This window comes from Cynoglossus semilaevis, chromosome 12 (genome assembly GCF_000523025.1).
Source record: "Cynoglossus semilaevis isolate Cse_v1.0 chromosome 12, Cse_v1.0, whole genome shotgun sequence".
NCBI classification, from domain to species: domain Eukaryota; kingdom Metazoa; phylum Chordata; class Actinopteri; order Pleuronectiformes; family Cynoglossidae; genus Cynoglossus; species Cynoglossus semilaevis.
In genome coordinates this window covers 672,419-698,052 of record NC_024318.1, presented here as the reverse complement: position 1 = coordinate 698,052, position 25,634 = coordinate 672,419, and the positions used below count along the sequence as shown (strand labels likewise).

At 45.1% G+C, this 25,634-nt stretch overlaps 4 protein-coding genes across 6 annotated transcripts in view; 3 read left to right on the top strand and 1 right to left on the bottom strand.

The window, feature by feature from the left end:
* Positions 1 to 9,911, top strand: part of plekhh2 (pleckstrin homology domain containing, family H (with MyTH4 domain) member 2) — a 19,741-nt gene extending 9,830 nt beyond the window's left edge. Inside the window, exons 9-31 of the mRNA XM_025060928.1 lie at positions 127 to 983; positions 1,323 to 1,383; positions 1,460 to 1,563; positions 1,725 to 1,884; positions 1,964 to 2,100; positions 2,178 to 2,291; positions 2,373 to 2,459; positions 2,536 to 2,694; positions 2,775 to 2,855; positions 2,938 to 3,117; positions 3,212 to 3,320; positions 3,450 to 3,562; positions 3,665 to 3,844; positions 4,385 to 4,482; positions 4,682 to 4,859; positions 5,310 to 5,465; positions 5,539 to 5,636; positions 5,852 to 5,993; positions 6,081 to 6,217; positions 6,466 to 6,595; positions 6,794 to 6,880; positions 6,983 to 7,132; positions 7,635 to 9,911. Coding sequence (XP_024916696.1) covers positions 127 to 983; positions 1,323 to 1,383; positions 1,460 to 1,563; positions 1,725 to 1,884; positions 1,964 to 2,100; positions 2,178 to 2,291; positions 2,373 to 2,459; positions 2,536 to 2,694; positions 2,775 to 2,855; positions 2,938 to 3,117; positions 3,212 to 3,320; positions 3,450 to 3,562; positions 3,665 to 3,844; positions 4,385 to 4,482; positions 4,682 to 4,859; positions 5,310 to 5,465; positions 5,539 to 5,636; positions 5,852 to 5,993; positions 6,081 to 6,217; positions 6,466 to 6,595; positions 6,794 to 6,880; positions 6,983 to 7,132; positions 7,635 to 7,820 — 3,704 coding nt within the window. The 3' untranslated portion in view covers positions 7,821 to 9,911. The remainder of the gene's footprint in view (positions 1 to 126; positions 984 to 1,322; positions 1,384 to 1,459; positions 1,564 to 1,724; positions 1,885 to 1,963; positions 2,101 to 2,177; positions 2,292 to 2,372; positions 2,460 to 2,535; positions 2,695 to 2,774; positions 2,856 to 2,937; positions 3,118 to 3,211; positions 3,321 to 3,449; positions 3,563 to 3,664; positions 3,845 to 4,384; positions 4,483 to 4,681; positions 4,860 to 5,309; positions 5,466 to 5,538; positions 5,637 to 5,851; positions 5,994 to 6,080; positions 6,218 to 6,465; positions 6,596 to 6,793; positions 6,881 to 6,982; positions 7,133 to 7,634) is intronic.
* epcam (epithelial cell adhesion molecule) lies at positions 9,772 to 12,531 on the bottom strand. The gene is made up of 9 exons (XM_008321318.2): positions 12,135 to 12,531; positions 11,523 to 11,624; positions 11,166 to 11,430; positions 11,000 to 11,065; positions 10,845 to 10,911; positions 10,650 to 10,748; positions 10,356 to 10,553; positions 10,230 to 10,274; positions 9,772 to 10,132 (listed from the first exon to the last, which is right to left on the bottom strand). Exons 1-9 carry the CDS (start codon positions 12,193 to 12,195, stop codon positions 10,109 to 10,111), a joined length of 927 nt encoding a protein of 308 aa, XP_008319540.1. The 5' UTR covers positions 12,196 to 12,531; the 3' UTR covers positions 9,772 to 10,108.
* A 4,026-nt stretch (positions 12,532 to 16,557) lies between these two features.
* On the top strand, positions 16,558 to 18,847 carry LOC103386912 (latent-transforming growth factor beta-binding protein 4-like; the record flags this gene model as incomplete). The annotated part of the gene is made up of 3 exons (XM_025060927.1): positions 16,558 to 17,608; positions 17,981 to 18,103; positions 18,228 to 18,847. Coding segments are annotated over 3 exons (1,389 nt in total), but the record flags the coding sequence as incomplete, so codon positions are not given.
* A 726-nt stretch (positions 18,848 to 19,573) lies between these two features.
* Positions 19,574 to 25,605, top strand: LOC103386911 (fibrillin-2-like). 3 transcript variants are annotated; one of them, XM_017037526.2, is made up of 6 exons: positions 19,574 to 20,033; positions 20,479 to 20,782; positions 22,104 to 22,159; positions 22,745 to 24,829; positions 25,159 to 25,281; positions 25,451 to 25,605. In XM_017037526.2, exons 2-5 carry the CDS (start codon positions 20,778 to 20,780, stop codon positions 25,236 to 25,238), a joined length of 2,226 nt encoding a protein of 741 aa, XP_016893015.1. In that variant the 5' UTR covers positions 19,574 to 20,033; positions 20,479 to 20,777; the 3' UTR covers positions 25,239 to 25,281; positions 25,451 to 25,605. The 3 variants fall into 3 exon arrangements, with proteins under 3 accessions (XP_016893015.1, XP_024916754.1, XP_024916755.1); XM_025060986.1 differs by lacking the exon at positions 25,451 to 25,605 and having other exon boundaries at positions 22,745 to 25,282; XM_025060987.1 differs by lacking the exons at positions 19,574 to 20,033; positions 25,451 to 25,605 and having other exon boundaries at positions 20,376 to 20,782; positions 22,745 to 25,282.
* The last annotated feature ends 29 nt before the right edge of the window (positions 25,606 to 25,634 follow it).

Sequence of the window (25,634 nt, the reverse complement as noted above, 5' to 3'; positions counted from 1 at the left end):
GGGAGTTTCTCCAGCAGTGTAGGCCTACAGCAGTAGAGCTGATCTTTAGCCCAGGGTCGTGTGTATTTCTCAGTACATCTTTAATCCAGAGATTAATTCCACCTACGTTCATATTTTCCTCGACAGCGACGCCAGAGCAGGCAGACGGTGACGTCCAGAGACCGGATCAAACTGGACTTGTTGGTCTCACCGTTGATGACGACAGCGCGTCCGAAAGCCTGGCTGAGATCGTGAGCGGAGAGGAGTCGCGCGGCGTCTCCTCCGTGCTCTCCAGTGCAGCGTCAGAGGGGGAGGCAGAGGGGGGAGGTGGGGTGTGTGGACTGGGGTTCAGTCGCCCTGGCAGCGACACCTACCTGACGGCCTCTGACGACAGCAGCTCCGTGTTCGATGACGACATGCAGAGAGCGGAGCGGCCCGGCTTCGGTCTGCTCGGACCCTCAGATGGAAGTCTGGAGGGGAGTAAGGAGGGGGAGGACGAGGAGTCACGCAGGGTCAGGCTGGAGGAGAGCACTTCTGAGGAGCTCAACAAAAGATTCCAGTCACAAAGACTGGACTCCAATGAACCCAACAGTCCCAGCGCCCCCCTCACGTCAGCCCTCACACCTAAACGACCCACCCCGCCCCAGGACCCCAGGGACAACCCTGCCTCACCCAAACAGCCCCGCCTCAGAACCCCCGCAGGGTTGGGACTGATTAACGCTTCTTTGTCTAAAAAACATCTGAGTCAGCCACCGCTCAGCGCCGAGACCACCGACGGAAAAACACGCAACGCCCTGAGCATGCTGCACCCCCTCTCCCCACTGGACACAGACCCCGACCAGAGAGGTGAGGCCGGAATGGAAACAACCAGGAGAACGCCGCCGAAGGTGCTTCCCCGCTCACAGGCTCCAGCTTTACCTGGTCCAAAGGGAGACCGGGACTCTGATGTGACAGGACCGGACCGGACCCCTCCCACCCCCCCTTTACACAGACTGCCCTCCTGGGTGAGGCCTCACCTGAGCTCTTCTTCTTCTTCTACTCCTGTCTGGTAGCTGTAACTCCACTGTTTGTTTCCTTTCTGTGAATCTGAATCAAATATAGCTCGTTAATCCCCCATGTGGGGAATTGCTGGTATTGCAGCTGCTCCTGCGGGAGTATTTCAGTTTTTAAAAAACACTGTTAAAAACATCACAGACAGGGTAGAAAAAGAACGACAGACTCACTGACAACTGACCTGTCAGTACAGTCAGTTATACACACGTACTGAGAGTCATAAAGATGTCATTTTAAACATCGACCGGTGTGTGTGTGTGTGTGTGTGTGTGTGTGTGTGTTGTTTTCAGGAGAGTCGTATCTACGCTGTGGCTCAGTCAGGGATCAGACTGTCAGAGACCACCTGCACAGACACACACACACACACACACATGTACATTTGCAATGATGTGAGAAGAACCTCAGGGGGTCTGACCCCTGCTGGTCTGTGTTCCAGACCCCTCCCTCCAGTCCTCCTACCCAGCCTTCCTCATGTTCACCTCCCTGGTCTACAAGAACCTGACCTCCCCAGTTTACACCACTCTGAAGGGGGTAAGTGGGGCTGTTCTGGTTCTGGTTCTCAGTCAGCGTCATCATCTCTGATGAGTGATTGGTTGATTTCCACTCTGAAGGGGGTAAGTGGGGCTGTCGGGGGGGTGTCCTCACCTGTCCATCACCTTCTTCTTCTTCTTCTACTCTCTGTTTCTGTGCAGAAAGCCACTCTCCTGAGCAGCGGCCCGTTCTCTGACCAGTCGTCCAGTTCTGAGGAGTCGTCCAGTTCAGGGGAGGAGGACGGCTCCGTCTGCAGCTCACACACCTCCTGCAGCTCCCGCAAGGACAGCAGCCCCGGCAGCCCCCGCTCCCTGAAGAGAGGTCAGTATGAAAGGGTTCTCCTGCAGAGTCAGACGCCTGGTTCCACCTCCGCCGTCAACCTCTCCTCCTCTTTCTGCAGCTGTGTCCATGTCATCGATGACATCAGAGAGTGACTACGCCATACCACCCGACGCCTACTCCACCGACACCGAGAACTTTGAGCCAGAGCACAAGTTGCCCAAGACCTGCTCTGGAGCCAGCGACAACGGCAAGACTGTGAGTTGATTCTTCTCTGTCTTCCTCTGACCTCCCTGACCTCCTCTGACCTCCCTGACCTCTGTTTTGTCTTACAGGAGCCGATGGAAAAGTCTGGTTACCTGTTGAAGATGGTGAGGACCTGGAAGAAAACCTGGAAGAGACGCTGGTTTGTCCTTAAAGATGGAGAGCTGCTGTACTACAAGTCGCCTGTAGGTGTCAGAGCTGAACCTTCACTGATGTTGTGGACAAAGTTCGGCTGATGTTAATATCATTAACCCTTTCTGCTGCAGAGTGACGTGATCAGAAAACCTCAGGGTCAGATCGAGGTCAACGCCTCCTCCAACATCGCCCGCGGAGACGGAAAACAAATCCTTCAGGTTCTGACTTCTTCTCTGCTCCAGAACTCTGTCTCTGTTTTTACTGTCAATCACTCCTTGAACTCCTTGTTCTCAGATCGTGACGGGGAAACGGGTTTACTACCTGAAGGCCGATTCTCCCAACCTGCTGGACGAGTGGCTCCGGGTTCTGCTGAGCGTTCTGAGGGTGAAGGCCGCCAGCCCTCTCTTCACTCAGCCGGACATCCGCCCCGGCATGAAGGGCCTGCTCATCAAAGTAAAAAAAAAAAAGCTCATATTTAATAACTATATTGTGTGCACAGTATGTGTGAATGTTGTGTATTTACTGAACGGCAGGTGAAGCACGGCTACTCCAAGCGTGTTTGGTGCGCTCTGATCGGGAAAACGCTCTACTACTTCCGCAGCCATGAGGACAAGGTCGAAAATGATCCTAAATACGTTTGACGATATTTATTTAAACTCATGACCGTCACAGTTAAAGGTCAGTGTGATGTTGCAGTTCCCTCTGGGTCAGATCAAGCTGTGGGAGGCCCGGGTGGAGGAGGTGGACAGGTCGCGGGATTCGGACGATGACCTGAAAGCTTGTGGGCGGGGCTTACAGGGAGCACATTTCACCATCGCCGTCCACCCGCAGGAACAAGGACCCACCTACCTGCTCATCGAGTCCCGCCACGAGAAGGTCAGAGGTCGACGACACTGTCTGTTCTTAATGACTGTTTCGCCCAGAAGGTGTGTTTGTTTGTTCACGTCCGTCCGTCTGTCCGTCTCCTCAGGACGCCTGGCTCTACCACCTGTCCGTGGCAGCAGGAACCACCGTGGGTGACGTTGGCACCGAGTTCGAACAACTGGTGGGAAAACTCTTCCAGCTGGATGGAGATCCAAGTAAATATGGTTTAAAGTCTCTGCTGTAACGATGTATACACAAAACAACCTAAATCATATGGTATGGTAAGTGGAGCGTCTGGTTACCCCCCCTAGTGGTGATGTGTGATACATGTGTCCATCCCTCAGACTCCCAGATCTGGAGACATCCCACGCTGTGCTTCAGTAAAGAGGCTCTGTGGTCTCCTCTGACCACGCTGCCTTCACAGGCCCTGCAGACGGAGGCTGTGAAACTCTTCAAGGTTCACATACACACACACACACACCTGTAGCTTCTCTCTCACACACATACACGTTTATCCATCTCATCGTCTCTCTCTCTCTCTCTCTTCATCGTTTATCAGACCTGTCAGCTGTTCATCAACGTGGCCATCGATGCTCCGGCCATCGATTACCATGTCTCCCTGGCCCAGAGTGCCCTGCAGGTGTGTCTGGCCCACCCAGAGCTGCAGAACGAGCTGTTCTGTCAGCTCATCAAACAGACCAGCAGGAGGCAGCCGCCGGGTCAGCCTGGACCCCTGCAGGTCAGCTCTGTCACCACACGGTGGCAGCAGAAACTCATGCATGTCTGCAGTGTATTTGTCCTGAACGTGTTCAGTTCGTACAGAGTGTGTTTTAGTTCTAAGATCTAACTCTTAGGACGGTTGTCATGGAGACGGAGACAGTTTAACTGACTTAAAGTTTCAGAAATACTTTTCATTCTCACCAATAAATAAATAAACAAAAAAATAAAACACTGAACCTGCAGCCACTTGACCAGCAGAGGGAATAAAACACTGAACCTGCAGCCACTTGGCCAGCAGAGGGCAGCTGTCACAGCTGAAGTATAGTTCTATTTGTGGAAATACTTAATATGATATAATAATTACTGTCACTAATACGTCACATCCGTCATTTGTTTTTAGAAAACAATGTTGTGATTCAGCGCCTGATCATTTTTATACAAATGAAACTGACATTAATCACGTGATCAAAACTTGCTGCTGCTGATGATGATGATGATGGTGATGATGAGTGTGCACTGTCATCATGAAGAACTGTGTATTTCCCGTGTCGTCCTCCAGGGGTGGCAGTTCTTGGCCCTGTGTGTGGGTCTGTTTCTGCCTCAGCATCCGTTCCTCTGGCTCCTCCAGGTTCACCTGAAAAGACACGGAGACTCCAGGTGACACTTCCCCCAAACAGTATTCACCTGGTTCATGGAGCGCAGGCTCTCAGGGGGGAGGAGGAGGGAAGAGAGGGGGGAGGTTGTTGGTTCCAGTGTTCTCTCTTTTCACTTCAAATGTTTCAACATCTCCAGTGTCTCAACAATCTAATTAACTTAACATTAAAGTACATTTACATTTTATAATTCTCATCACCAGGACTGAGGTGGGAAAGTACGCCATCTACTGTCAGAGGTCCATGGAGCGAACCCAGCAGAAGGGGGAGAGACAGTCCAGACCATCACGTATGGAGATCTTGTCCATCCTCCTGAGGAACCCGTACCATCACTCACTGCCCTTCAGCGTTCCTGTCCACTTCCTCAACAACACCTACCAGGTAGCTATGGTGACGTCAAAGGCTAACCATTGTTCAAAGGCTGACAGTTAGCCTTAGGCTGTAGTTTCCACTCTTCACAGTCACAGATGACTTTGCATTTCCTCTAAATATGATCAGAATTTGTCAAAGTTATAATCATGTTCTTGACACCTGGGATTTTAACTGTAAGATGTCAGAAAGGTAAAAGAATGTTGACTAATTTTCACAATGACGTGACAGTTAGTGACTGTTCAGAATCAGCACAGGTCACATGATGATTAACAGGAACAAGGCTGCATTACTGCCCCCTACTGGGGTTACATACTGTACATCCCAGATATCTGAGAGTAAAGAATCCTTCACTCTAAAGTCTAGATTTAGGCTGTGAAAAAGAAACTTACGTGACCGTCTACAGACTGGACGATTCCACTGTTGTCCCTACAGTGACTTCCTCCGTCCCTCCGTCCACAGGTGGTGAGCTTTGACGCTTCGACTACGGTGGACGAGTTCCAGAGTCGCCTGAACCAGGACACTGGTATGAGGAAGAACGGACTGTCGGGTTTCAGCCTGTACACCGACGATCCGACCGGACGTGAGCTGGAGCACTGCCTCCAGGGCAGCATCAAGGTGGGTACTTCAGTATGCTGTGGTCAAAGGTCAGAGGTCAGAGCCCTGCCCTGACAGCTCACATCTTCCTCAGATTTGTGACATCATTTCCAAGTGGGAGCAGGCAAGTAAGGAGACGCACACTGGGAAGTCTGAGAACACCAGGACCGTCCGCCTCACCTACAAGAACAGGTCACACACACACACACACACACACACACACAAAATCAGCATCAATGATTTTTTTTATCCAATGACCTGGACCACAAAAAGAAAATATAACACAAAAATAAATACATAAAAAAATCAAATTTGGTGATCAATAATAAAATAAAAGACGATTCCTGGGACCACCTGTTAAAGTTTACTGACCTCTGACCCCTGCCCCTGTTTCTCCTCCTCCCCAGGCTGTACTCCTCTCTGCAGGTCCGGGGGGAGGTGGAGAGGGAGCGCTCCCTGCTGGCCTATCAGACCAATGAAGCCATTGTTTCTGGACACTTTCCTGTCAACAAGGAGCTGGCTCTGGAGATGGCTGCTCTGCTGGCCCAGGTCTGGACCACGACCCCCACCGCCCACATGGTAAAGGACCAATGAAACCAGAACCTTATGTTGATTCAACTCTGTGTCTGTGTCCAGCTGGAGTTCGGAGATTTCGAGCGTCCCTTCTCTGCTGCCGGCTCGGCCCAGACCAAGTCCAACCAAACACTCAAACAGGTTCTGGAGAGGTTCTACCCCAAACACTATCGAAGGACTTCGACAGAGGAGCAGCTCAGGTACCAACAGTACCAACAGTACCAACAGTACCAACAGTAGCTGCTAGACAAAACAGAAGTAGAAATGTGTGACAGACAATAACATTAATACAATCAGATAATAACCAACAGTCTGAGTTTGGCTGAACTCTCCAGGATCACTCAAGGCCTTGAAAACAAAAGAAAAAAAACCTTGTCCTCCAAAGAAGGAGAATCCAGGAGTGTTTTGAAGGACAGTGAAGGTAACACGTGGTCTTTCTGACCCACAGACAGCTGCTGCAGCGACTCTCTGCTCGCTGGGCCTCGCTCAGGGGTCGGAGTTCATCGGAGTGCGTCAGGATTTACCTGACCGTGGCCAGGAAGTGGCCGTTCTTTGGTGCTAAACTGTTTGAAGCAGAGGTAAGTGTGTGTGTGTGTCTGACTGACCTTTTGACCCTTTTTTTTCTCCTCTTTTTTAGCTACATGCATACACGAGGCTAATGCTAACCTTTAGCTTTGTCAGGTCTAACTCTGGGTCATCTTTAAAACTAGTTCAGATATTTCCAGTGAACTTGTCTCTTGTCTGTCGTGTTGTTTCCTGTTCATCTCCCTCTGCAGACGGTGACTTCCTCTCCAGAGCCAGGTGTGCGTGTGTGGCTGGCAGTGCACGAGGACGGAGTCAGTGTTTTAGAGCACAACTCTATAGTAAGGCTCTTCACTGCCCCCTACTGTGGTCACTGAGGTACAGACGAGTTTATCTCCTCGTCTCTAACATTTGTGTGTTTTTTTTTTTTTAATCAAACCCAGAAACCACTGGTCTCACATTCCTACAAAAACCTGATGACGTTCGGAGGCTGCAGACAGGACTTCATGCTGGTGCTGGGACACAGCGTCGGTGCCAACAGTACCAGAGACAAACCCACAGAGAAGCACCTGTTTTCTATGGACTCCTCCAAGGTCAGACACACACACGTGTGCAGATGTTCAGTTGATGGTACCAGTCCTTTACTACGTAGACAAGGTCTTTTATTTACACTCAAGTCGTTCTGAAGGTCAGTCCATCTTCATCTGACACCAGCTGTGGTCTACTTCTGGACCTGCAGCCTTAGTTTGACACTACCGTAGACAAGGTCTTTTATTTACACTCAGTACCACCGGTCAGTCAGTACCACCGGGTTCAGTTGTGGTCTTTCTATGGACCTGCAGCCTTAGTTTGACACTACCTCACTGTCCGCACCCCCAGTGTTGATCACCACCAGCCTCAGTTTAAATAAAGTAAAAAAAAAAAGAAATGTGTTATTTGGCACTTGATACAAGTCGTGTTCAGAGGAGAACACACTTACAGCAGGACCAGATTCCCAGAAAACAAGTTCCACCAGGAACTGTATCCTCTGACATCGGTCACAGCATCAGTACCAGTCACTGCTTGGTTGTGATGTGTGTTTGGTTCCACCTGCAGGTCAGGGAAATCACCCTCCTCATCTCCAGCTACATCAACAACGCTCACCAGCAGAAGGCCGCCGCCCACCACCTGTCTGCCCCCGCCCTCTTGGTGGCACAGCCAATCAGCCTGAAGAGCAAAGAGCTGAGGAGCAAATCCCCGCCGGTCCTGGGGCGACCCAGTAAAACCCCGACTCTGCTGTGATGGGGCTCCAGGGAGGGTGGACCACCAGACACAAACCTCTGATTGATCGACAGCCACAGGAGCCAAGCGTTGGACCACCTCCATCAGAGTTGACAGGAAAATATTATTTCAGTAAAAGTAGGCCATGGTCCACAGATGTGATCGAAAAAAAAAAAAATGTATTTACCATACGGAGCTCCTCCCTCTGACAGTGAACCAGAAGCTGAAGTCAAATCCAAACCACGTCATGTCCACACAAACACCGAGTGATTTCTTTACACAGTCGGTGTCGATTATTTCATTCATTTTCATTGAACAGAAACTGGATCCTGTTTTTGTTCCACCTTCATAACGGTGTGGTTTTGTTTCCAGTTTTCAAGTCATTCTATTTATTTGACAAATAAATCATATGTATTTAACCCAAGATGATGGATCACAGACTTCACTGAACCACTACTGCCTTCTTTTTTTTTTAAAGCAGCAGTCCCTCTTCCTCCCCCCTCTCCCTTCCTCCCTCCTTCAGTCCCCCTCTGCCCCTGATGAAAACCCACTGTGACGTGCTGATACCTGCCCAGCAGCAGCTGACACACCTTCATTCCTGCAGTCTCTCACAGAGACAGAGAGCTGTGTGTGTGTGTGTATGTGTGTATGTGGGGGGAGGGAGGGAGGAGATATATGATACCTGCCCAAACTAGTTTGAGACAGCGCTGCTATAGAAACAAGCAGGGAGGGAGGAGGGTGAGGGACGAGAGCTCAGAGAGGAAAAAAACTGGGTGAGGCCAAATGAGAAGAGAACGTTGATGAAGAAACAAATAGTTCCAGCTCCTAATGTGTAGAAACAAAGGTGTGTGTAAACAGAGAATCACTGGAGGGTTGAGGGTTGAACTCCGTGTGTTTTCAAAACGTTAAAACAAACAGAGACAGGATTCAGGTTCAGAGACATTGGCTAAAAGTTTAGATTTAAACGTGAAACTGCGTCCGTCCTGGTCTGAGCTGTGGTTTAACTGACTGGTTAATAATTAACCACTGTATGGTATAGTTGTTGATTAGTTTTGATGATGGCTTTTTTTGTGATGTTGTTAGGTAGCATTTAGCTAACATTTAGCTAATATGCTAACCTTTTTAATCTATAGTTAGCTTAGCGTCTTCTCAGTAACATTCAGTTGTTTTTACTTGAAAAGAAAATCAGTAGTGTCTGACCAGAGGATGGTGCAGGGGGACGACAGGACAACAGCACAGACCCCCACGGACGTGACAGGACAGGTCAGCTGACATCCAGTTTCACCTGAACAACAACAGCAACAACTACAACAACAACAGTCTCAGACTCTGATTGTTCACCTTTCACCTGACTTTAAGTGCATTCTGAACTCAACCCTCTGTCGGCATTTCTGTTCACTAAACACAAGTGTTTATTTACGAGTTAACCAGAACCTGACTGACCGGTTGTACACCATGTCACACCAGCAGAGTCACAGACGCAGCTGCAAATCAGTAACCGACAAAGTCAAAGAATCTCTGCTCAGTCAGTCAGTGTCTGTGGAAGTACAAGTCAGAAGACGATTGACACACAGGTGGGTGGGTGGGTCGGTGGATGAGTGGGTGGTGTCAGCATCTGAGTCAGATTCAAATACAAACAAAAGTCCGCAACAAGAGGACAGAAAAAAAAACAGCAGCCATTTTAATGAAAGACAACAGCTGTTTGAGGGGAAACAGTTCTTAAAGCTTTGTCTGGTTTTATAGAAAAATATTTTATCTTCCATAAAACTGTGGCAAAATTGTTCCTGTTCTTTTAGTTACAAGAAAAAAAAAATATCCTCAGGTCCAGGTGGGAGTGACCAGAGAATTGTAGGTTTGAAACCCATGACAGTAGAGTGCAGCCCACTGCTGCTGGACGTCAACAGGGTGTGTCTTTCCACAGATGCACATTTTTACCAAACAATCTGCAACAAAAAGACCTGCACTGAGCTCAGAGTCTTTAAAACATTTTATTAAAAACGATTCATCAAACAAACACAAAAACAAAGACAGCAACTGTACAATCAGTGACAACGAATTAAGGCCAAACAATGAGTTCTACGGTTAAAACCTGGCATCTTTAGAAAAACAGAAAAAAAAAGCAAAGTTCTTTATGGCATGTGGATTAGACATAAAACATTTATAAATAAATGACGACAACAGCAGTTCCAATGACGACCATGTGATGATGCTCAAGTAAAACGGTGGAGAAGACACACGGCCACTGCTGGAGCGCGTCATCCAGTGGTGATGTACAAGCTCTTCAGGAAACGCCTGCTCACATGGAGACTTTACATGGGCTCCATCTCTCTCTGCTGCATTATGGGAAAAACACAGTTGACGTGATTATTAAAAAGCCAACTTTTCAATGAATGAAGGTGACAATGTGAAGGAGGTGGAGTTCTGTCTCACCTGAGCCTTGTTGTACCGCTGGCTCTGACGCCTTTTGACAAAGAACTGCACACAGACAGAGACCAATCAGAATCAAGATTCATGAGTCGAGAGGAAAACGTACGTTGGAGTGGATGATAAACTCACCAGAATCAGCAGGCCGGCCACCACAGCCAGCACCACCACCACAATGACAGCGATGATCCCCCCAGACAGATGCTTCATGGTGAAGGTGGGGGCCTCCTCGTCCACGTAGTACACCAGGATGTTCTCCATCTCCAGCTTCTGGCCCTCTACCACTGGGGCAAACTTGTCCTGGCTCCTGAACAGGGGCAGAACCTTCACCTGAGGAACACAAGAGGAAGAGACACGGCTGTCAGTCCACGTTGGCTAGAACTTTACCTACGGTTCTGTTAGATGGACAGATGGACGCCCACGTACATCCTTCTCCATGTAGTAGGCCATGTGGGTCAGTTCATTGGTGCGATCTCCCACGGACTTCTTCACATCCAACACAATCATGCGAGCGTCAGGGTCGTACTGCAGAACCACACACAGATATGTTTGTTAGTCACGTGTCCTAGTCTTCACCTGTACTCCCCCCCCCCCCCCCAGTCCCCCGTCATTCTCTCCTACCTGGACTTCCTTCACCAAGTCTTTGTTGAAGTTGTTGTATCTCTTGTTAATGGCTTCAGCGATGGCACTGGAATCAAGAGAGACAAATTAACTAACCAGTGACGCGACACACAGACTGGTTGGTTTGAGACTAAATAACTAGTTAACAGACTTACCCCTTCAGCTGGTCAACCTTGACTGGTTTCTCCACTTTTTTGTGAGTCAACTGAATACGAACCCAGCTGTAGAAAGAGAAAAGAAAAAAAAAAAAAAGAAAAAGATTAGAGTGTGAAAGTTCATGTTGGTCATCCTCAGTCCAGTCACTCATGTTAGTTAACTCACTAGGTCTCCACCAGCTTCTCACACTTGAGGTTCTCGTCTCCCTTGTCCGTTCGTCGAACCCCAGCGCTGTTGACGCACCAACACTCCTTGGTGTTGTTGCACTGCTTGGCCCTGAATTTACCATTGGTCTCACAGTCGGGGTCGTAGATGCCGTCGTTGTCAACAAAGGCGGTCTCCACAGGCTTTCCTCCGATGTTGGTACGGGTGTCCAGCTTGTTCCTGGCTCTGTACATTTCTGCCTTCATCAGGTAACACTTGGGAACCACTAAAAGGGGCGGAGGGGCATCCAGCATGAGTGGACAGACACAGGAGGTAAAAGGATAAAGACTAAAGGTCCCTGCTTCTAAAAGTACTCACACTTAGCACAGTCCAGATTTTGTTTGAAGTTGTCGCCAGTCATGACGTAACAGGTACATGGGGAACCGTCACAGGTGGCCCATTTCATAGACTCACATGAACCTGTGTCAGGAGAACAGCAGTGGTTAGTTGTGTAGGTTACATCAGTTAAACAAACAAACAAAATAAACTAATAAAAACCCAGCTACAGTTGTGTTAAACCACTACGGTTCTGGAGGCTGCAGCAGTTCTGGGTCTGTTCACCAAGGGCTGGTTCGTACACAGGCCGTCAACGACAGGAAGACCAGCAGGTTTATACCTGGGCGTTGGTTTCCTCAAACACACACCGATCCTCAAAGAGCGGGACACGGCTCCCAACCCCCACTCTCCCCTCAGCAACCCTCCGACCAAACAAACCAACAGTTTCCACATCGTTTTTGTATTGCAAATATACTAACTAAAAAACAAAAACAAAAAAATTACAAAACCAGTGTAAAATATAGTGAGATATTAATATAGTGCAAGAAGAGCGACAGCAACTGGGCTTCATTTGTGACCGTTCGAGAACATTCCTGATTAAATGACGTCAGCGACGATATGTAGTTAACCAGAGAAAATAATTAAATTACTTACAGCTCTGAGCGTAGGCTCCTGCAGCGAAGGCTGCGACCAGCAGGACAATCCAAACCTTCATAATCGAGTTGTTTGTGGTTTTGTTTAAATTCAAAGTTGTCTTCCCCTTTTGTCCTCCTCGGCTTGCGGTGCGTCCTCCGTTCACTCTGACCAGAAACGGAGTAAAGAAAATGGAGGCGAGTCAAAGAAGTACCTGTGTGAGAGCCACAGGTGTGTCCCTGTCCAACCTGTTTGACAGAGAGAGAGAGAGACCGACGGGAGCGCGCACGTACACGGACAGAGATGAAGCGTCAGAGACTAAAAAGAACACCTGTCCCGTTTGTTTGTTAAAAGGCGGCGTTAGTTCCCAGTAAGTTTTCTCCACGAACTGACAACACTGGAGACTCACCAGAATTTAAGATCTCTCGACGAGTCTCGATGTGACGTCAATAAAAGGGGGCGTGACTTTCATACTCCAAACGCACCTTTTCACCGGAATTACTATATTTGGTCATAACTCAACCCCGCACCCCTGCGGTGGTTGTTGTGATATACGGTAAATTTCCTATGCGTTTGAGCCTGGTTTCGTTATGAAAATGAAATGAAAGAATTTCTTAAAATAACGCATTTAGTACACATTTTTATCAATGTTTTGACCAGTTCGATAAAAAAAAAAATTAGATTCACTAATAGCTAATTAGAATTAAATTTAAAACATGGTCAATGTTACCAGTATAATAACAGAAAACTCAAAGATTATTATTGTTATTAGTATTATTTATTATTGTTATTATTATTATTATTATTATTATTATTATTTTGATAGTAGTACTAGTGGTAGTGATAGTGTTATTATGTTGTTGTTTAAGATCTTGATTATTTTATTAATATAGGGCGTCTCATTAATATCATTTATAGTTACTTATTTTTCGCCGTGATCAGAAACTAATATTTTTCTAATGTGTCATAAACAGCTAGTCAGCTAGTTCTAATTTGGTGTCTTGTTTACAACACACAGGGAAGCATTGCGTTGTGATGACATCATCAGGTGCGGGACCAGTCGCCGACATGACAGAAACCAGAGGTGGAGAAACCATTTCTCAGGTGTGTCACGCTTGATTTAGTGACACTGACGGGGTTGAGTCACAGCCTCAAGTATCGTGAAGATTCTACTGGACAAGTGGAAGAAATGATTTCACTCAGCTGTGATACTATAACCAAGTCTCTCAGTCAACAGAGGCTGTTGTTCAGCAGAAATAAAACCAGTTGATATAATGGTCTTTACAACTGGAGATGTTAGTAAAACAGCAACCAGGAATAATCAAATATTAACATGCAATAAAAACAGGTCTGAAACAGAAATGACATTTGATTTGACAGAACTGTACCAGAGAACGTCACAGGCCTACCAGGGTGTTCTAAATGGAACATGACCCAGCTGATCAGAGAGCAGAGTATGCAGCAACTGGTGATGTGGGTTGTGTGGCAGGAAGGTACAGCACCATCAACCACCCTAAAACCATCAAGTTCCCTAAATGTACTTGGTAAAAGTGGAACTGATGTATGAACAATTACCAGGAAGGAGAGTGAGATGGACGCAGCAGTCAGTAAAAATGGAAATTATTTAACAGAACTGAAACAAAACAACATATGCTGGAACATACCTGAGGTGAGGTGGAGCACACCATACCTGAATGTTTACCTTAGTGTGTCTTCAGACAGCATTGTTTCACAAACACACACACCTTTTTCTGAAACTATTTTTTCTAGGGTGGACATGTCCCAGTGTGTTATAGACTTAGACAGTTTATTTAAAAAAATAAATAAATAAATCAGAAAAAACAGACTTCTCAGGGTCCCTCCCAGGAAACAACATGAAGACCACAAATGGTACTATACCGTACCCACACTGTACCCACACTGCACCTGCACTGTACCCACACTGCACCTGGACTGCACGCCCGTAGACCGAGGACAGCAGTGAGTTGTTCATGTGCTGACTGTGTCAGTTACAAACACGATTCTACACAAAGGGAGAGATAATAATTAACCAGTCCTTTTGTTTGGACCATGACCTGATTAAACAAACTTTTCTTTCACTTCTTCTCGTTCACATGATCCACAGAATGGGCCGCTCATACAGTGAGCAGTGGTTAGTCTGACAGGCCAGGGTGGATAAATCAGTGGTTCTGTTGAACGTTGTTACTGTGATGTGTTTCACCTGCGTGTGAATCAGTTACACACACACACACACACTGGTAAATGTCACATGACTCAGGAAACTGGCCTAGCGTCAAAAGAGAGACAGAGGCAGAGGAGGAGAACTGGTGTCAGGTGTGTTTGAATGAGAGTTCAAAACATAACAGTAGTGTTTGAGGACATCTGGTGGTCAGATTTAATATAACAGTAGAAAGATAGAACTGAGGCTGACGTGATGACGCCTATATTGTGGTCGAGCCTTATGACGTATATAACTTCAATAAAAACGACCTGTTTTTTTTACTATTAATAATTTCTGTAAAAACAATTTGACGAATCTACAGAGACAAATCAAACACCGGGTGTAGTTCTATCACGACACCGACACCGGCGCGTGTTTTCACTTCTAATTTTTAAAGAATCGGTATGGGTACACAAATCTGATAGGTAGAACTCACCTATCAGATTTGTATACCGTGTATTAAAATTTAAATATATTAATTCGATAGATACAATTCAGAAAATATACCGTGTTTACAACTATAAACCGATCGCTTTAGTTGTCACATTTGCTCATATCACAATCTCTCGCAAATTGTACAAATTAGTACAAATTATTATTTAAATATCGATAATAATATTGTATAAAATAAACTAGCTAAAATGTAATGACATTTAATTTAATGTAAATAGAAATCAATGTGAATTTATTGTGAATTAAGAAAATACCTCGTTGGCCGCTGATTATTATGACAGACGTCACAGACCTGAAAACACGCAAAGCACGCTCCAAAAAAAAATATAAATAACAAAAATACATATCACAAAACTGTGAATGGAAAAATTAAGCCAAGTGGAATGGACCTCTGTGCCGTGGTACATTTTTGTTACCAACGAGTTCTGGAAGACCGAGTGATCAGAACCATAAACCGATGTCTAGTTTTTGTTAACGAGGTCACATGACTGCCTCAGGGTCTGACTTATTGTTTAAGTGAGGGGCAATTCATAGAACTGGGTGTTGCCCCCTCTCCGAAGTCAGAACACTGTACGGTCTGGTAAAATAAGCCAGTGGCCCAGATTTCAAGGGTGGAGAACTGCAGGTAAAGGTGACAAAGACGGAAAGAGAAGATGCTACAGAACAACAGAGACCTGACTCCATTAGAGGACAACAGACTAGACGAGCTGAAGGCTGAATTTCTACCTTGATCGAGAATAAAAACCCAACAGACATCTGGGAAATATGCAGTAAGTGAGAATTTTTCAGATTAATATTTTGTTGAAGTTTTAGTTCAAACTGAGAAATGAGGGTCAAGAAATGAATGAGAGGTTAACCCTGGTTAATGTCCATTATTATTATTATTATTATTATTATTATTATTATTATTATTCAGCTGAAACAATTTACCGAAAATTGTTCGGTCGAAAGGACAGCATTGTGGTTGTACACGCGGATGGGGGAGGTAGATGACACACACACTTATTTATTATATTTATTTGTATGTATTTGTTATTCATATATGTGACTCGTTACAAATAAAAAAACGTCCTGAAATTATTGCTGATTTACAGAGGCGGGCAGTACTGCGTTTCTACACTTTCACAAGTGAAAATTCGTACTTTGTACTTTATTACATTTAGTGACACCTGCCGTTTCTTTTTATTACTTACTTTATAAATGAATCAAATAATGAGGTCAGTGCGAATGCACCGAACCAATCAGGGCTCATCTCGCTGCGAACTCATTCGGCCTTACTCGAGCGAACTTTTTGAATTAGAAGATATTTAAAATAAATGGATTAAATTAATGGATTATTGTTTGATTAGTCAGGCCTGATCGTTTCTGTTTATGTTATATCGAACATTATTAAACAAATACCCCCCACCTCCCCAGGTTGTCCCTGCTGTGGCCCATGGCCGTAGGTTTGACTGTGTTGCTGAAACTCTCCAGTGGGGGTCAGTATAAACAAACATTTTTATATTTGTACTCACCACACAGACCTAAGTAAGTTACATATGCTGCTTATTGAAAAAAAGACCAATTGTTTTTGTCATCATTGCTCTTTCCAGTTGCCACGCCCACTGACTGTGAGGAGTTGGGGATCAGGTGTCATCCACAGGCCAACTGTGTGAACTTCATGTGTGAATGTGACAGGGGTTACCAGGGCAACGGTCTGCTGTGCAGTGACATTGATGAGTGTGGGAGTGGGCTCCATATGTGTCACCCAAGAGCCTGTATTTCTGTGATTGTGGTCTGGGCTACATCTTCAATCAGTCCAAGTGTGACGATGAGGACGAGTGTGCAGAGGGCAGGTGCAGCGTCCACTCCAGCTGTGAGAACTTCCCTGGGTCCTTCATGTGTGAGTGTAAGGACGGGTTCAGGGGAGATGGTCTGACCTGTGAGGATGTGGACGAGTGCTTACAGATGTCACAGTGCCATGAGAACGCCCTCTGCATTAACATTCCTGGTTCCTACAACTGCAGCTGTAAGGTGGGCTTCTCTGGAGACGGTCTGGTCCGGTGCACTGATGTGAACGAGTGCCTGTTGGAGAACGGAGGCTGCAGTGACAACGCTCAGTGTGTCAACAGCCGGGGCTCCTTCTCCTGCCTGTGTCCAGGAGGTTTCAACCTGGTGAACCGGACTCTATGTCGGGACATCAACGAGTGTGAGGAGCAGAGAGAGCCGTGTGGACTGAATGAAGAGTGTAAGAACATTGATGGATCATACGAGTGTCCATGTCAACGAGGTTACTACCGCCCTGCCGCTAACATGGACTGTGTTGATGTCAACGAGTGTGACAACGACCCGTGTCACGTCAACGCCACCTGCCTCAATACAGTGGGCTCCCACACCTGCACCTGCTTCCAAGGATTCAAAGGAAACGGCAGCCGGTGTGAGGATGTAGACGAGTGTTCTGAGGCCGACCCGTGTCACTCACGTGCACTGTGTACCAACTTGATAGGAGACTTCCTGTGCACCTGTGAGCAGGGCTTTAATGGAGATGGTTTCCTGTGTGTGGATGTGGATGAATGTGCTCTGTCTGGTACCATCTGCCCATCCTTCTCCACATGTGTCAACTCTCCTGGTACACATGTCTGCTCCTGTCTGAACAGAACCCTGGCCCTCAATGACAGCTGCGTATCTCCCAGTCCACTGTGTGACCCGGCCTGCCATGCACGTGGTCTGTGTCACCCTTCACCTGCTGGGCACCAGTGTGTGTGTGACCTGGGTTTCCTGGGTGACGGTGTGACCTGTGTCTGCACGCCTGGCTTCACTTTCAATGGAATCGAATGTGTTGGTAAATAATTCTAATTCACATTTCAGTTCTGTTCTTTACATATATTTATAATAGATACAATACAATGTTGATCTTTTAAAATATATAAATGGAATTCTATTTCTAGATGTTATTAAAAAATACACATCATTGCATTCTAATCCTGCATCATAGAGATTTTCACATTGCGCCATTTAGCTACATGCATTTATACAGTATATATATACATATATATGTAGTAGTGTGTGGTCTGTTCAATGTTGACTGTTTAATTCTGTGTGAACGTTGTCAGGTGATGGAGTTGTGTCTCAGCTCCACCGGCTCTTCCATGATCTGGGTTTATTTTATCTTTTCTTGTTTCCCTTATGATGTTTCTTTCCTCAATATTTCCAGATGTGGATGAGTGTTTGTCAGGGGAGCATCAGTGCAGTGAGTTTGCTCAGTGTCACAACTTGATAGGCAGCCACAACTGTGTCTGTAACCATGGATTCAGTGGTGATGGATGGAATTGTTCAGGTGAGAAAAAGAAACACTCATTTGTCACAGTTCACTGAAGCAGATGTTTAGTTTTCATGATTAATTTCTTATTGAGATTCACCACTGCATCTGACACTTTTCTAAAATGTTGCTCTTGTCATAGACATTGATGAATGCCATATTCAGAATGGAGGCTGTCACCCTGCTGCCAGCTGCACCAACCTGCCAGGAGACTTCTCCTGTTCCTGTCCACACGGCATGCAAGGCAACGGCTTCGACTGTCAGAACGTGAACTCTTCTGCGTCACACCATGACAGTTCCACACTCTGGAGGAAGTCTTTGCTTCTTGCTATTGTTTTTTATTCTTTTATTTGTTGAGGTTTCGAGGGAAGTTGTTAACGATGTGGTATGCTAAGTGTACTGTACTGTTACAGTTTTAAAGCAGATCCTGTAAAGGTCCCTTACTGGAAAGATCACTCATTTTTTTAAGAAAGATCCTAGAGTACAAAGTGCTTTATATCAATTACATAATATAAATAATCAAAATGACATCATTGTTAACCAAGATTTATACTTTAACTACCTACATCTATCTGTATATGTTTACACTGTTTTGTCACTTTCAATACAATGGACAATATACACTCATCTGCATCTGTAAGGTACATGTTTGTGTCTGGTGGACATGTGATGAATTGCCAACGTCAATAAAAACTTCAAATCTAAACAGTGGCTAAAAAAAAAGATTAATTTTCACCACTTGGTAAATTAAAAAAACAGGAAGTCTCCAACAGAGAATGAATGACCCCTAGGATCTCCACATAGGTACTGCAGCAAGGACCATTAATTATTTGGTTAATCAGAATTTATTTTTAGAATATTTTATTGACTGATGTTTGTTCATAACAGTGGTTCCCAAAGCTGGACATGGGCCCTTTAGTGGCATTCGGGTATTGTGGGGGAAGAGGAGGATGAATGTTTAACAAGGCAAATTCATTTCAATGTACATTTTTATAATTCATGCCACGGGGTAAATCACACTGATTGTACCTTTGTTCAATGAAAATAACATTTTTGTAGGACATTCAGGAGCTCTGTAACATACCAACAGATCAGTGCTGCCTCTCATATAAAATACTAATATACTTTTTCTGGGCAAAAGCTATTTTCCAAACCTAAATATTGTATATGTCGTTATTACAAACGACTCAGGAGAAATGTATCTAAAACAATTTAAGGTATGTTGTACCGTCCTACTCGAATCCTTTTAAATGTGTACTTAGCACCACCCACAGGTCAGAAGGAGGATACAATACGGACAAACGGAGAATAAAAATAACCACACAACACTCACTGTAAACTCGATCGCAAAGATCGAAAGTTGAATTAAAATAACGTTGTTGTGTTCTCATTTGACAAGTTGGTTTCATCGCAAAGGTTGTGATACAAATTCTATCTGTGCTTCTTCATCGCAAAGGTTGTGATACAAATTCAAAAACTGTATCTGTGCTTAACAGCAAACTGTAACAGCAATCTTACACAGACCTCTCCGTGTAGTAAGTCACTTTTATTTTTGTATTTATGAAAGACTTGATTAACGGACGTTAGTATTACACAAATCATCAAGTTAAATATAGAATTATTATTCGATGAACCACCTTTTACTCGTTTACCGTTGAACCTTTAAAAGAGCGGGAACTCCCATCACTGCTTTAAACCCGGGGCATATCCCACAATCCCCCACGGAAAACGCGGAAGCGACAGCTAGCAAGGCTAAATTTGTTATTTTTCTAAACTAATAGACTTGATAACAATTTATATGTAACACGTGGTTAAGCTGTGTCGTGACTGAATGAAGCCACGTCTGTTTTAAAATAATATTATCTTTATTGTGTCCTCGTTTTAAACCAAGGAAAGGCGGAAACAACCGATGTCGCACTTTCGGATAAAGGCATAAGGCGGGCAGCAGGTAAATTTTCAGTTCATAGGTTACATTTTCACAATTAACTTGTTTTGACAAGATGGAAGGAAACCATTTTCAAAATGCCTTAATTAAATTAAATTAGAACATGAAGTTCCAATGTACAATATAACAAGCGTCTGTGATAATTATATCAATAAGATTCTTCCTGGTAAAATAAAGTAAAGTTAGTACTGCGTCTGTGATAATTATATCAATAAGATTATTCCTGGTAAAATAAAGTAAACATAAAAATGTTTTTAGTACTGTTTTTTTTAAATGAGTAAATAATAAATAAACCTTAAAATTGTTATAAAGATAATTAGATAGATGAGGTCTATTGAAGCCAGTGGTCGATTTTTATGACATTAATTTGATCCACATGATGATCATACAATCTGGTTTGTTAACCATTCATTAAAGCTATTTCTGTGTCCCGTCCCCTTGTCTACAGTGTAGAGGATGAATGTAGGCCTCAGGTGACGGCTCCATTCATTGTCAGAGTTTTGACTCATAAGCAGAGGAATATGGGTGTTCCCCTTCCCAGAGGTTTAAGATGTCAGGGCAGAGCTCTGTACGGTAATCTGGGCCATTGTCCCAGATCTCAGGGGTGGAGGAGCCAAGACACAGGTGGAGTGAGGAAAGGAAATGGAGAGGCTGCTAAGCGACAGAGGTTTAACAGCGAAGAGAAGGTGAATTATCGGAGGAAGGGGAGACTGAACTTTCTCCCCACCTGAAGACTGACGGAGAAATATGCAGTAAGTCGCAAAAGTTTTTCTCTTCTTTTAGTCGTTGAATGTGATTGAGTGGATTATAATCAGGGTATTCTATCATATAAGGACTCAAGCCTAGATTTAAAAAAAATAAAAATAAGGACTCAAGCCTAGATTTAAAAAAATTATACATCACATATATCTATGTATATATATATATACACACACACAGACATATATATCTATGTTTATACATGTATATATGTACAGTATATATAAACACTTGTTTTACCTATTACTAAGAATTAAGACACTATTTAATAATTTTAATTTTAAATTATTTTTTAAATTATTTAAAACTGGACTAAACAGATGTTTCCTCCAAAAGTTAGTCAGGTAAATTCAGGTTTTAGAAATAATATCACTATCATAATTTTAAATTTGGAAAACTAAACTGGATTCTTCCATATCAAAGTTGAAACAAGTCAGTTCTTGACATCTTGTTAATTATACCATAGGCTCGGCTCCTTTGTGATTATGAACTGTTAAAAAAAATTATTCAGATTTAAATGGTGAAAAATGTGGCTTAAACCAGGTGATCATGGCATTTCTAACAACTTTCTCCAGTTTCAGTCCCAGAGGGAAGTTGAAACTGGACAGTCCAGGGTTTACGTCATAGAAGTGTGTGTGTGTGTCAACACTGCCACTGTCTGTTCATATTCCCTCTGTCAGTGACAATATTCCATGATTTCCTTAAAGGAATCATGACATTTGGTTTATCATAAATGATCGTCATCATTGCCATGATCTTTCTCATATTCAACAACTTCCTTGAGCCATTGTGTGAAATGATGGGATGACTGATAATGTACGTGATGGTGTGAGAAGCTGATGCAGAACCACCCAGTATTAAATACACTTTTCACAAGTTAAATCCAAACAATGGTAGATGACAGCAGTTTTTATCTGTGTTAATCAGTAGAAATGTGGATCCATTACAAGGAGTAGAGAATAAAATAATGTGGATTAATGATTAAAACTCTCTGTTAAGAAGGATTTATTTCCATATTGGGGGCAATGATCGATGTGGGTGTAAAATGAGGATAAAAGCATGGGTTTCTGCCATATGAGCTGTAACAAAACACACCTGACCATTATTCAGAGGGATGTAGGCTGAGCTAACACAAAGTACCACCACGAAGCGACACACAATTACAATGAGGTCAAGTCAAAACATCACACCCTTCTCCGTGGCTCCTTCAGTAAACACCATCAGGAATGTACACCCTGACTGTTGTCACTGTATTTCACATTAAACTTCCATCAACAGGATGACTAAATGTTGACATTTTCTTTGTCCTCACAGGTTTCAAATCCTGTGGCTGATCAGTTTGACTGTGTTGTTAAAATACTGCAGTGCAGGTACGTACACGATGTGAACTGGACACCAAAAGGTCCATAGAAAGCATTGTTTTTTTCTTCTTTTTTTTTATAATTTCAGATAGTCTTTTCAAATTATTTTTTTGTCAGTCCTAATGTTTAATTCTCTGTAGTTTAGGATCGTCATTATCAAAGATCAGTTAGACAAGTTGGCACTATTTTGGGTTTTACAGATTGACTTTGGTGACCACCATGCTCTGATTGGACAGTCTGGCTGTCAATCACACACAGCATACACTCATGCACTCTGTCCCATCTCCTAACATGATTCATGATTCATATCACAATATATTGCATCGTTGCCTCTGTATCATGATATCTATCGTATTGACAGATTCCTGCCAACACAAAGGCCCAATTTAATGTTGTGTACACCACTGTCATTATGTTCTTTTGAAAACAATCAGTAACTTTCTCCACAAACCCTGTTGGACAGTGTAGTAGTAACTAGTATTTTTAAAAAAAAACAATGTCATTCACACAAAGTCACTTTTGAAGCTTTGTTTACACAGTTCTGGTCAAAAATGATTCCTGAAACCGTTTCTCTCCGATCTTTGCTCTTTCCAGTTGCCACGCCCAGTGACTGTGAGAGGGCAGGGATGAAGTGTCACCTACAGGCCAACTGTCTGAACTTCAGAGACAACTTCACCTGTGAGTGTCGCATGGGTTACCAGGGCGACGGCCAGCTGTGCAGTGAAATTGATGAGTGTGGGAGTGGAGTCCACAGGTGTCACCAAAGAGCCACCTGCAACAACACTCTGGGCAGCTACAGCTGCTTCTGTAACAGTGGATACGTTGGAGATGGGATCAACTGCCAGGACATTAATGAGTGTCTGGTGGAGAACGGCGGCTGCCACGCCAACGCCGTGTGCATCAACACTGAGGGCGGGAGACAGTGCGAGTGTAAGAACGGTTTCAGTGGCAATGGATTTCAGTGCACTGATATTAATGAGTGTGACAGAAAAGGGACCTGCCACTGGAATGCCACCTGCACCAACAACCCTGGGTCCTATGTCTGTACCTGTAATAAAGGCTACAAAGGAAACGGGAACTACCTGTGTCTGGACATCGACGAGTGTTCAGAAATCTCTCACGTTTGCTCCTCCTCTTTAGGCTACAAAGGCTGTATAAACAAACCCGGCAGCTACGCCTGTACGTGCAACACTGGTTACGAAAGCCAGGGGCAGCGGTGTCAGGACATAGATGAGTGTGCCAGCAACACCTGCAGTCTGTACTCTGTGTGTGAAAACACCATCGGGTCTTTCAAGTGTTCCTGCAAGAGTGGGTTCATAGGGAACGGTCTGACCTGTGCTGACATTAATGAGTGTGATGAAGGAAACAAGTGTGACCCAGTGGCTACCTGCATCAACAGGATGGGCACGTACGAGTGCTCCTGTCCAGGAGGGTTCACTGGAGATGGACGACAGTGTGAGGACATCGATGAGTGTAAAGACTCCAAAATCTGCCCTCCCATCACCACGTGTGTCAACACGGATGGGTTGTATTTCTGTGATTGTGGTCTGGGCTACATCTTCAATCAGTCCAAGTGTGACGATGAGGACGAGTGTGCAGAGGGCAGGTGCAGCGTCCACTCCAGCTGTGAGAACTTCCCTGGGTCCTTCATGTGTGAGTGTAAGGACGGGTTCAGGGGAGATGGTCTGACCTGTGAGGATGTGGACGAGTGCTTACAGATGTCACAGTGCCATGAGAACGCCCTCTGCATTAACATTCCTGGTTCCTACAACTGCAGCTGTAAGGTGGGCTTCTCTGGAGACGGTCTGGTCCGGTGCACTGATGTGAACGAGTGCCTGTTGGAGAACGGAGGCTGCAGTGACAACGCTCAGTGTGTCAACAGCCGGGGCTCCTTCTCCTGCCTGTGTCCAGGAGGTTTCAACCTGGTGAACCGGACTCTATGTCGGGACATCAACGAGTGTGAGGAGCAGAGTGAGCCGTGTGGACTGAATGAAGAGTGTAAGAACATTGATGGATCATACGAGTGTCCCTGTCAACGAGGTTACTACCGCCCTGCCGCTAACATGGACTGTGTTGATGTCAACGAGTGTGACAACGACCCGTGTCACGTCAACGCCACCTGCCTCAATACAGTGGGCTCCCACACCTGCACCTGCTTCCAAGGATTCAAAGGAAACGGCAGCCGGTGTGAGGATGTAGACGAGTGTTCTGAGGCCGACCCGTGTCACTCACGTGCACTGTGTACCAACTTGATAGGAGACTTCCTGTGCACCTGTGAGCAGGGCTTTAATGGAGATGGTTTCCTGTGTGTGGATGTGGATGAATGTGCTCTGTCTGGTACCATCTGCCCATCCTTCTCCACATGTGTCAACTCTCCTGGTACACATGTCTGCTCCTGTCTGAACAGAACCCTGGCCCTCAATGACAGCTGCGTGTCTCCCAGTCCACTGTGTGACCCGGCCTGCCATGCACGTGGTCTGTGTCACCCTTCACCTGCTGGGCACCAGTGTGTGTGTGACCTGGGTTTCCAGGGTGACGGAGTGTTCTGTTCTGACGTGGACGAGTGTCAGGAGGAGAACGTTTGTCCTGAGGATGAAACGGAGTGTGTCAATACTCCAGGATCGTTCTCGTGTGTGTGTAGAAATGGCTACACACTTGAAGGAACAACGAAATGTGTTGGTGAGTACATGTCCATGTCTGTCCATGTCCAGAGAAGGTTGGTTCAGGGACACAGCTGTATGGATCGGTTCCATTTTCCACGAGTTTTGGAGCAGAAATTAAATAAAGTACAAGTCTAGGTCTTAGGCAGTTACCTGGGAAAGTTACCTTGGTCACGATTTCTAATTAAATCAATTTTTAGCTTTTTAAAATACATTCCTTTTAACGTCTGAAGCAGACACAGTGACACTAGACCTGGGATGATAACGGTACTGAGATCGATGACCAGAGGGAACCCTCTAATGCTAATTCTTACACTCTCTGCTCTTTTTTTTCCTCTTTGTTTGCAGATGTGAACGAGTGTGAGAGCGGCCTGAAGGAGTGCAGTGAGTTTGCCCAGTGTGTCAACACCGTAGGCAGCCATTCCTGATTCTGTCTCAGTGGCTACGAAGGTGACGGGAAAAACTGCTCAGGTAAAAGAGCCCTGATTGTTGTTGTTGTTGTTGTTGTTGTTGGTGTTGTTGTTTGTGACACACACGTTGGTTTTGTTGCCATTGTAAGTTGTCCGTCTCTTCAGCTTTTTTTTTTTTGCATCATTTAGGGCTGTTTCCCTGACACTGTTCCATTTTGGATGAATTATAGACATTGATGAGTGCCAACTCCAAAACGGGGGCTGCCACCCAGCTGCCAGCTGCACTAACCTGCCTGGAAATCACTCCTGCACCTGTCCACATGGCATGGAGGGCAGTGGCTATGACTGTCTGGATGTGGACGAGTGTGACGGGAACACCTCCCTGCCGCACAACTGCAGCGGCCCGGCTCTGTG